Source organism: Chiloscyllium plagiosum, chromosome 33 (assembly GCF_004010195.1).
Source record: "Chiloscyllium plagiosum isolate BGI_BamShark_2017 chromosome 33, ASM401019v2, whole genome shotgun sequence".
Taxonomy (NCBI): Eukaryota; Metazoa; Chordata; class Chondrichthyes; order Orectolobiformes; family Hemiscylliidae; genus Chiloscyllium; species Chiloscyllium plagiosum.
In genome coordinates, this window is record NC_057742.1 from 29004259 (window position 1) to 29016323 (window position 12065).

The window sequence follows — 12065 nt, forward strand, 5'->3', positions numbered from 1 at the left end:
TGATTGGAGTGAGAACTGATTTCCTATGCAGCACCAGCAATTCGAGTATTGATACTGATTAGATCCGAACTGAAAGTAATACTCGACAAGTCAGATCCCTGAGTGGACTTGATAGACCATACATTTAAGACTTGCATTTGATTAACATGGTAGTTAGTCACTGAAACATGCTCACATGACCCTGCAAATCATCTTTAACTTCAGAGCATAAGTTCATTTTACGAAACAGAGCTAAATACACAAACATTAAGACAAAGTTTCAACCTTTTTTCCCCAACACAATTTCTTAGAGATTCAAGTCGAGAGAAATATTACTCTTATTTCAACTTTAAGCTTTTACTTAACCAATGTTGTCCAGTTCCTTTTTCCTGAACTGTGAAGACAATTTTACGATTCCTTTTGAGTCCAATGGCATTGATGTGTTTATAGTTGATCGTGACATCTCATTGGCGGTCCCTTGCAGACGAGGATGACTGACTTGATGAGGCTAGGTGGTTGTACAGTCAATGCGGCTTCTGCAGACTCTGCCACACTTGGGCCAGAAGGTGGTTGTGGGAAGGAGTGGGTGGAGAGTTGGTGTGACAGTGTGCTCCTTTTTGCTGTTTTTGCCAGGCTTGCACTTTTTCCTCAAGGTGCTCCACTCTTTCCTGGATGCTCTTTCTCCACTTTGGACAATCATGGACCAGTGATTCCTAGGTGTAGGTGGGAATGCCTCACTTCCTCAGTGAGGCCTCGAGGGTGTCCTTAAAGCATTACCTCTGTCCACCTGGGCTCACCTGCCATCTCAGAACTGGGAGTAGAGCACCTGCTTCGGGAGTTTCATGCGAATGATGTGCTCAGCCCATCGCAGCTGATCAAGGTGGGCCAGCAGGTCTTCCTGCTGGGGATGTTGGCCTGATCGAGGATGCTGGTGTTGGTGTGTCTGTCTTCCCAGTCGACTCTCAGTATCTTACACAAGCAGCGATGGTAGTACTGCTCCAGCGCTTTGGTGTCTGCTGTATACAGTCCATGTCTCAGATCTATATAAGATTGCGGGAACCACCACAGTTCTGTATACCATGAGCTTGGTGTCGGATTTGATGTTGTCCTCCAGCACCCTTTTTCCTCGGGCAACTGAAGGCGGTGCTAGATGTCTTCATCCCTGCAGTATTGGAAATGGCCAACATTCTCCAAGGCCGCCCTGTGGACATTAATGCTTGGGAGTTGCCCCTCCAATGCCGGACCGGGTTGGTGCAGGGCCATCATCCTGCTGATGTTCAACATGAGACTCATGCCCTCCAGTACCTCTGTGAGCGTGCTGACTGTGGTCTGAAGTTGTCCTCAAGTTTGTACATATGCTAGTATCATATTATCAACTGTTTCCAGCAGTTCGTTGATACTGGTTGAGGTGATTCTGGTTTTCGTTTAAAGGCAGCAGAGGTTGTATAATTTCCCACTGGTTCTGTTGGCTAGCTTCACTCCAGCAGGGAGCTTGGTGGTGAAGTGAAGCATTGCAGCGAGATCGATCAAGAACAGTGGTGGGGCGATGACACAGCCTTGCTTGACACTGGTCCAAACCAATGGATTAATGGTGGAGTTATTTGTTATTATGACTTCAATGCCATCTTGGAGCAGGTGAAGGATGGTGACAGACTTCATGGTGTGGCCAGAGCGGAGAAGGATTCTCCTTTAATGCTTCCTGGTTGACGGTGTCAGCAGCCTTTTTAAGGTCATGAAGGCCATGTGCAGAGGTAGATTCTTTTCTCTGCAATTCTCTTGCAGCTGTTGCGCAGTGACAAACTTATCCATTGTGCCCCTCCGTGGCTGAAAACTGCACTGAGGTGTTCCTTAGCTACAAGGGGGAGACGGTTAATGAGGACCTTGGCGATGGCTTTTCCAACAGTTGGCAGCGGGGAAGTTCGCCTGTAGGTATCACAGTTCGACTTCTTCTTATTTTTGAAAATGGTCACGACTATGGTATCTTGGAGCTTGCCCGTGATGCTGTTGATATTACACTGGAACATTCAGATCTCTGAGTGAAAGCTTGACGGCCTTTTTTTCTGTTTAGTTAGTTAATGTGATGCTTAATCATGCCAGCATAGAGACACAATAATGCAGATTTTCTTTAACGACCAAATAGAAATTATTATACAAACTAAAATAAACATTAAACCAAGCTTATAGTAATTGTAAAATAGCCAACACTACTCAGTACAAAAACTCAAGTCTACAAACAAAATACACCCCAAAACAATTTTTTTTATGGTTCCTACTTTACTGACGTCATGGAGTGCTTTGCTGTGGACTGTGGAGTCAATTAAGTAAAGGAGTATTTAATTAAAAGGAGAATGACTGCACGAGAAGTGTTCTAGTGCATGTGTCATAAAAAGTTAGCATGCAGGTACAGAATATAATCAAGGCAGCTCACCCTTTATTACAAGAGACATTGAATATAAAAAAAAAGTCCATCAAGGGCCTTGGTGAGACCATTTAAGAAAGGGTGTCTTTTTCAGTGGTAGGTTATTGTACAGGCGGGAGTTGTTTCCACTGGAGTTAGTGAGGATTGACTTGATTGAAGTGCTTCAGACCCTGAATGGCCTTGAAAAGGTGGATGTGGAAAGGATATTTCCTCTTGTGGCTGAGTCCTGCAACAGCAGGAGAAATGCAGAGAAAAGAACTGTAAAATTTAAGCATTTTTATAGGGCAGAGACAAGACTATTTCTTTTTTCCAAAGGTTTTTTCCAATTTGGAGCTCTGCCTTAGTAGCCAGTGATAACAGGGTGATTGCATATTTTTAAGAAATTGGGAAGATGGATTTTTGTTAGGCAAGAGAATCAAAGGATGTACAGCCAGATCAGCATGATATTACTGAATTGCGGAGCAGGCTAGTGAATTTACAGTTGTCAAGTTTGTAAATAGCTGGGAAGGCAAATGAGGTTGACATAGAGTCTACAAAGAGAAATAGATCGGTCAAGTGAATGGACAGAAACTTGGCAGCTGGAATGTTATGTGGGGAAAATGTATTTGACAAGAAGAATGTTTGTTTAAATGGAGAAGGACTGGAGGAAGTTGCAACATGGAGAGATTTGAGGGTCCTTGTAAATCTCTCTCAAAAGGCTAGCATTCAAAGTCAGTGGGTGGTGGGCAAAATGAACAATGTTTATTTCAAAGGGATTGGAGCACTTTAAAAAAAAAAGCGAAGCCTTGCTGCAACTATGCAAGATAACTAGTCAGATGATGCCGAGAATACTGTGAACAATTTTGGTTCCCTTATCTAAGGAAATATATACTGGCATTGGAGGCAGTCCAGAGAATGCTCACGAGATTTTCTTGAGGAAAGACTGGAGGTTGAGCTTGTACTTTTTTAGATGTTTAGAAGAATGAGCGTTGGCCTTATTGAAATATAAGATACCTGAGAGGGCTTGACAGGTATATGCTGAGAGGTTGTTTCCCTTGTGGAGTGTCTCGAACCAGAGGACTGATCTCAGTAAGTGGTTGCCCATTTAAGATAGACGAGGAATTTCTTTTCCATGGAAGCCAGACACCGGAAGAGTCCTTTTAGAGGATAAATACATTGTCATAAGCGTATACAATTTCTAACATTTTCTTTTAAGTAAACAAACTGCGAGTCTGAAAATGAATCAGTGTGCGCTCTTTCTCTATTTTCCTCCCTTGATCTGTTTCGTGTTCTCCCTTCCATCAATCCTGTTGGATTGCACTTGTTCTGTTGCCATTCTGGCCTCTTTTTTTTCACCTCTAAGATCTGCCAGTGATGGTGCCAACATCCCTATTCTTTTTTTTCACTTGTATTAAAGTAGGAAGGTTGTTGTGATTGCGAATGTTTTAGGGTGAAAGCTGCTTTATTTTATAACTCCTCTTCAAAAGGAATCACCACAGTAACACCACAGGGAGGACAAATAGTGTCAACTATCCATTCACTCCTAAATTCTGAGATTCTGCTCTAAATGGAATTCTTTCTTTTTTGTCTTTCTCAGATGCGCTCTCTTACACTGTCATCTTTCAGTGTTGAGAAAGGCCATTCAGCCTATCAAGTCCACACCAATCCTCTGAAGAACATTCCACCCAGATGCAGTTCCCTTACCCTATCCCCGTAGCCCCATATTTACCCTGGCTAGTCCACCTGGCCTGCGCATGCTTAGACACTGCACAATTTAAGAAACTTAATAATTTAAGGAATTTATTAATCCACCTAACCTGCACATTGGTTCTCTTCCACAGTCCAAACCGAGCACCCAGCGGAATCTGATGCAGAAATGGGGAGAGTGTGCAAACTCCAAGCCCCAAACATCCTTTTTTTTTCGGTTGGTTTCTTTGCGAGTGCATTTCTCCTGTCCCTTCCATATAGTTGTGCTAATTCCGCAATCAACAATTTCTTTCTTCCTTCCTGCCATTGATCCTACCTCTGGAGGAGTAGCTTCTCACACACTCTGCCTCTCCCACACTCACTACTCCTCCAGTTAAACTCTATATTCCCCCCCCCTCCTCTCCCCCATTGTGCCTGCACCTGTAGTTGTTCAGGCCTAGACCACAGAAAAGCAATATTGTATGGGGGGTGTTTTTCTTAAATATTTTGACCGTCTTTGGTTTGTTGTGACCTATCTGGGCACATCATGTTTCCATGCCTTCTTGTTTGGAGAAGTTCTTTCCTTTTGGAGAGTTTAACTCGCTTCAGATTCCAAAGCAAGACCTCCCAAGTGAGAGATCCAGGATTAATCTTCCTTGATTTCTCTACTTTTGTTGTTGTTGTGGTTGCTGCAGTCTCCGTGTTGGTGCATGTTATTCTAACCCATGTTATAGTTCCTTTAAATTTTAAATCCTTCCTTTTTACAAAATTAACCCATCATCCCGCCTTCCCTACATATTGTTTGGACAACTCAGAAGTAGTATGCTAATTCCATGGCTCTGAGAAAGAACTGATTTTCTGTCTGGGATTAATGCAATCCAGTGAATGAGCATAGTTTTAGCATCCAACCATGCCCAATTGGAAACTGGGACTGACTGCTGTCACTGAATTTGAATACATAGGTACTAACAAAAGATCCAAATTAATAGAAACATGGAAAATAGGAGCAGGAATAGGACTTTTGGTCCTTCAGGACTGTTCTTCCATTCAATGTGACAGCTGATCTACCAACTCAATAGCTGTTCTCTCTTTCTTCCCACACCATTTGATCTCTTTAGCCCAAATAACAGTATCTGACTCCTTCTTCTTGAAAACATTCAATGTTAATGTTGTATGTAGTTCTCAGTTGTATGATATAGAGCATTTTTGGGTTTCTTTTAGTATTAATTTGAGTTTGTCTAGACTTGGAGAGTATTCTTTTGAAGAGTATGAATTTGGTAGCATATGAAATAGATGAAACTAGCTGGAAACAAACTGCAGAAGTTAGAGATGAAGGCTATATGAATGATTTTTAGACCATGGTGAATTATTTTCATTGCTTATTGGTTGTTGCATTTTAAATGAGATTCACATTGTTCTTATTGTTTATTAAATCAGTATAGTTAGACCAGGTTTTTCCACTTGTAGTGTGGAATCTATTTCATTGGCAAGCTGTGTTTGTAGTATTTAAGGTATTAAAATTGGTATAATTTATCAGTACAAAACATTTGTCACACAATGTGTAATTGCCAAAGTGATAAATGTTTAAGTTTAAATTTCCTTTGACATTTATTGGCATTAGTCATATTTTGTGGTGTAAACTAACAACGGAAATGCCAAAGTATCTGCTCAGTAAATCTGGTGTCTGGATTATTGAAGTGTTTTTGCAAAATCTTGCAAATTGCTCTGACAGATTAATAGTATTTTTCTTTCAATTTTTTTTCTATCCATTTCTTTCGTGTTACATTTTTGTCCAATTGCGCTCAGTTTCATTCTTTTTTTCGTTTGCCCCAACTTATTCAGAATTGTCTGACAGTGCAGTTGTTACCCCAAGTTGAATGGGGCATTGTGCAAAGGGCCTATCTATCTGTTCAGATTCAAAAGAATTCAGGCATTTCTCAAAGGAGCAAAAAGTTGTCTTGGTGTTCTAATATTACTCTCTTCATAAACATCACAAATAGATCAGCTGAACTTCAACTTGCCATTTTACTTGCTGCACAAACAAGTAAACTTGTTTTATTGCCACATTTACTCGGGGGATGTTGTGAAACTTGAAAGGGTTCAGAAAGGATGTACAAAAATGTTCCCAGGGTTGGAGGATTTAAGCTTTAGGGAGAGGTTGAATAGTCTGGGGTTGCTTTCCCTGGAACATCTGAGGCTGAGGGATGACATTATAGAGGTTTATAAAGTCTTTAGGGGCATGGATAGGGTAAATAGACATGGTCTTTTCCCTGAGATGGAGTCATCCAGAACTAGCAGGCATAGGTTTAGGGTGAGGGGGAAAAATTTAAAAGGGACCTAAGTGCCAACTTTTTCATTCAAAGGATGGTACATGTATGGAATGAGTTGCCAGAGGAAGTGGTACATTTAAAAGGCATCTGGATGGGCATATGAATAGGAAGAGTTTAGAGGGATATGGGTCACGTGCTGGCAAATGGGACTAGATTAATTTAGGATATAAGGTCAGCATTGACCGAAGGGTCTGTTTGCGTGTTGTACATCTGTGACTCTATGACTGTACTCAAATTAGTACAATGAAAAGTTTACAGTACCCACATTACGGTGTCATTTGTAGGAAACAAAAAAAACTTTTAAAAAAATACTGCATTTACCTACATACAGAAGTGGCGGCAATGTATTGTCACAGTTTGGTTACAGACTGCTTTAGGGCAGCCAAAGATTGTGAAAGGTACAAAATTAATACACATTTCATTTTCTCTTTCTGCATTGTTTAAAAATGTTTATTTTTAAATCAATATGTATTGGATATGAGCACTCTTGTAGTCTAATTGGGCTTTGTTTGTTGTTTGACATCAACATTTCATTGAGTAAGTTATGCCTCAAACAAACAAACAACTCTTTGTGGTTTGATGAATAGAGAGTACAGACTTTTTTTTAACTGGAGATTTAGAATTTTTTGCACCAATCAACTATGAGCATTTAATGCTGTAAAACCATGTCACCATTCCAGCTTGATAATCATTCTTGGTATTAAGAGATGTGATGGGTGACTGAGTTTGGTGTGATACTACATGAATTGCCTACTTGAAGCATCTGGTATGCTATTTTAATAGCACCTTTTTCAGGTGCTTAAATATACTGATTTTATTTTTAAATTTAAAATCAATGCAGTACATAGTCTCTAATCATAGAGCGTCCAAAAAAAACATTCAGCACTGCCCTCCGATGTCAACACCAGATATCACTAACTTGTTTACAATTTGGAGATTTTTAACTCCCAGATTCAAATTCGTATTTAGCTGATTGCTGGAGATGGCCACACAGTGCCTACTCGGGGCATTTTAGTTTGTGCTCAGGGTACTACAATATTCCTTAATTTTGTATTAATAGTTCAACATTTTCTTAGATGTTGACTCTTTACAACTTGTGTAATAAATTGTTGGTTTAACGAATTACATTCAGTTCAATGTTGCTCTGTTTCTTGCCAGAGATGTTGTCAGACCTGCTGTATTTCCCCAGCACTTTGTGGTTTTAATTCATTATGTGATTTGTTGCATGTGGTAATCCAAACTAATGCAATTGCTTAAACTTGATGGTCAGGCTGAATATGGATGCTGGCGTTCCCATTTTCCCAGCATCTTTTTTTTTATAGCAAGGAAGTGAACGTCTTGTTTCAAGATATTTCTCTGACTGTTCTAGAGTTTCCATGAAACAGAATCTGCAGTCTTTCCTGCATAGATTTATTTATAAAATTTGGTTCTTGAGCATGTCCAGCATTTCTCATCTCAGCACTTTTCCTTTCAAAGCCTCGGATAGACTTGCACATTCAACCCTTTGACTGCTTTGATTCCAGCATGGACTGAAGTTCCAGAGACGACTTCAGATTTACAACTTTTGAACCAGTGTCTTGCTCAATTCCAGTAGATTTGTCACAAGGTGTACAGGGTAAATACCTCTTGCAATAGTAACATGAAATAGACTCCTCAGTCTGATTTCAGTGCAGCAATGTCATGCTGCATCATTTCTGCTTAGCAAGAGCTTTGAGCATCCAGAACGAATCCACATATCTGATTGGGGGACTGGGCTTAAGCTGTAAGTTTTCAGTGAGTTTTGTAGTTTTGTAAAAGAATGCAGCAGCTAAAGATATAGTAGAAGTCTAAACTGATTCAAGTGAATCGTTAAATTAATAAAAATAAGTACAATTAAACTTCTGAACACTTCTTGTTTTTATTAATCTTGGTTTGAATCCTCTTTCATTGATGCAATGACTGCCTGTAACTCATTCATATTATGAATATTATTTAAATTACATATAAAATTAACATAGATTATTGGAGCTTGAGACAGAAGCAAGGAGAGACAAAAATATGCTGTAATTTTGAGAATTATTAGTTATATTTTAATCAGTCTTTTGTGCTTTTATAGTAATGAATAGCAGACATCTGTTTATACCATTTTTTACATTTCACTTGAAACAAATTGAAAAAAATAGGACTGTTAGTAAATGTATCTTTCAGAAACTAAGACCATTTTCAGTTAACTAATGTACTTTTTTTTTAAACTTCCTCAGCTTGGCATGGAGGATGAAGATGTGGTTGAAGTTTATCAGGAACAGACAGGAGGATGGTTGAGAGCTTAATTGCTGGTCCATGCATCAGAATCCCGATCATCTGTATAATTTCTTTATTGTTTCTTGTCAGCTGTAATCACTGATTTTATATATTAAAAAAAAGGAAAAAAAAAGAGACCACTTTCTTTCATATGGTTTGTACGACAGGTTGATGCCCAGCTGAAAGTTCTTATTTTCAGTACGTACTGTAATACAACCAATTCCGTATATTCAGCATAAATGGCAACAAAATGTCAACTGAGTTTTCTTCAAAAGAGAAGTTTGTGACTTGAGTACCTTTTTTATAAATTAATATTTTTCATTACCTAAAGACCATTTTGGAAAGTTTTTTCCAATTTGTAGGACAAATGGGCTTAAGAATGGTGTGTGAAGGTTTTCTTGCATGAAAAGTTACGTTCTAAAACATACATTCCCAAACCTCAATCTGAAATTGTAAAACAAAATTAGCAAATTGCATTGTAGTGCATCTCTTTGTCTCCTTTATTTGGAGAAAGTGAGGTCTGTAGATGCTGGAGAATCAGTGTCGAAAAGGGTAACACTGGAAAAGCACTGCAGGTCAGGCAGCATCTGAGGAGCAGAAGAGTTGACGTTTCAGGCATAATCCCTTCATCAGGGCTACCTGAACTGCTATGCTGTTCCAGCAGCACCCTTTTCGATTCCTTTATTATTTGGCCAGACAGAATTTTAACATTTTAAATTCAAAAGCTTTTGGGGTTTTTTTTTAAAAAAGAGGGCATGCACCAGCTATAAGGTGGTTATAAACTCACAGGCTGCTCTTAGAAATGTGGTACAGCAGCAGTTAAAATATCATGGTGCTGCCTCTGTATTACAAGAAAATACCCTTGTAAAATCACATTGGTTCTTGCACAATGTTTGTCATGCTGTTCCTGTTTTAATCCTTTCACCCACTTAAACCTATTTGTGTTTCAGAGCAAAATGCTCAGAACTTTGCATAGGTATCTCCTTTGTGAAAGTAAGCTTATGATTATAGATGCAGAAAAGTCATACAGTTCAGCAAATACTTTAGGGCAAACTGTATGGTAGACAGACTGCACTGCCACCCTAAGCTTTTCAGTGAAATCAACCATTGGAGGGTTACATAGGGATTACTTAAGGAAGACACTGGCAGGAAACAATTCAGATTTGTTTGGTCTTGTTCATTGTAGATATCAGTTGATCTGGTTTAATTTTAGGAGAGGGTTTCTTTTAAGTGAATACCTCAACTTTCAATCATTCATGCTATTTGTTTGCCATTGTAGAACTGGCAGATACAACAAAATTCAATATTTTTGTTTTCAGTTTTCTTATTTGTATGTACTTTATACGCATCAGGAGTTTAGATTCATGAATTCACTGCTACTCTGCTGGAAAGACCAGCATAGCGAATTTTTGAGAGAATAGATGTGAATCGTTGTAAATGGATTTTAAGAATTCGTACATGATTAAATTTGGAAAACATTTTTGACTAGTTCAGAATATGGTTCGGTCAGGCTGGATTAAATGGATGTGTACAGAAAGGGGGAAAAATCTATTTTCCAATTACCAGTATGCATACAATACTAGTGTTTTTTAAAACCATTTATGGCCATACCATCAGATGAATTGTAACTATTTGCATAAACAAGCTTAAAATATCATTTTCCTTAAATACCAACTGTACCAAGTACAATGTTGTGAGAGCATTTTTAATTTTTTTAAAATTGAAAAGTCATTTTAGTGATTTGTCTTTCTTTTTGCTCATGGAATCCCCAAAATTTATTACACGGTTCATAAGATATGAATGGGGATTGTTCAACTTTGTACATAATCTTATGCTAAGATACTGAATAAAGACATGAGAAAATAGTGATTAGAACACTTATTCATAACATGTGATTTTATTTCTGTTTCTAACACCTTCACAGTAATACTCCAGTCATCAGTAATAATTTAGTCCTAATTTATAGCACTATCCTTTTCAGATATACAGCTCAAGTTAAAATTTAACCTAAACTGATATTGTCAAAACCTTTGACAAGATTTCTAAGTGAAAGAAGTTTGGCACAGTCTTGAATGTCTCTTAAATTGCTAATGAGTTTTGAATCCTTAGCATGATACTTACCATATAGAAATATATTGATCAAAATCATAACTGAAATACATCCTAATTTCTCCATACTGATCCTTATCTCTTTAACCACGTCCATCTGTAAAACCTTTTAAGTTCTCTGCGCTTTCAATTCTGGTCTCTTGTGCACCTTTCGTTTTTAATTGTTCCACTGTTGGCAGCCAATCATCTAGCTGCCTACTCTCTAAGCTTTTGAATTCCTTAAACAAAGTTCTCTGCCTCACTACCTTTCTCTCCTTTCAAAATGCTACTTCGAACCTACCTCTTTTGGTCACGACGTTTTTTTGTGTGACTCAGCATAAAAGTTTATTTTGATAATGTTCCTTTGAAATGCCTTGGGGTGTTTTAAAGCATTAAAGGCACTATATAAATGGAACTTTTGTTAGAAATGGAAGACTCACTAATTTCGTAGGAGTTGGTCTTCTGAATTTGCAGGAAAATGAAGACTAACTGATTGGAGTGTGAGGATGCCTACACCTACCCAATGTTACAACTGATCCAGGAATGCTCAGTTCTTTTTATTCTTGGTGCTAAAAGTGAGAAACAATCCATTCTTTTGCAAATTTTCTCATTTTCCAAAAATTAACATGTTTGAAGTATGTAAAGATTAATTGTATAATAAATGCTATGGATGGTCCATTCCTTGCTTATTTCACAAATTTCTTTTCATTAGGTCAAATAGTGTATGTTTGTTTAATGTCTAATTTCCAACATCCCTAACATATAAGCGAAGGTGAATGCTCAGATTTCAGTGAATATATTAAATAGCCAGCATTTTATTTTGATACTGTTCCTTTGAAACACTTTGGTGTGCTTTACAGCATTAAAGGCACTATAAATGTTTGACTCCCTCATTAAGAATAATTTTGCAGATGTTTTCATAGTATTTTGCCAAATTGATTATAATTTAGTGCTGCAATGTAGCATTACACTTTCTGATAGTTGAATTCTCAATACTCCTGGCTGTTGTAAAAGGTTACTGATGTTGGTTAAAGTAAGTTGCAGTAGATAATTTTAAGAATTTGCAAGGACGAGGAAGATCTGATGTTCACCTGCTTCTGCTAATCTATTCCCTAATGCAAAAGCATAATTCTGTTGAGTACACTTGCATTTAAAATGGGGTTTGCCAGACTGTACAATTGAAGACTGTTGGCAATATGTATTATAGTATTTGATCGTGCTGTCTCCATACAGCCTGTTAAAGGGCTGCATCATATGTGGAGAGTCCAGCTGCTGATGCTGAGGGAAGTCCAGCAAAAAAAAAT

At 38.2% G+C, this 12065-nt stretch overlaps 1 protein-coding gene across 3 annotated transcripts in view; it reads left to right on the forward strand.

The window, feature by feature from the left end:
• The window catches only part of sumo1 (small ubiquitin like modifier 1), a 38412-nt gene extending 27864 nt beyond the window's left edge, over nucleotides 1-10548 (forward strand). For all 3 annotated transcript variants that reach the window (XM_043675224.1, XM_043675223.1, XM_043675222.1), the window contains one exon: nucleotides 8634-10548. In XM_043675224.1, coding sequence (XP_043531159.1) covers nucleotides 8634-8702 — 69 coding nt within the window. In that variant the 3' untranslated portion in view covers nucleotides 8703-10548. The remainder of the gene's footprint in view (nucleotides 1-8633) is intronic.
• Nucleotides 10549-12065: the final 1517 nt, after the last annotated feature.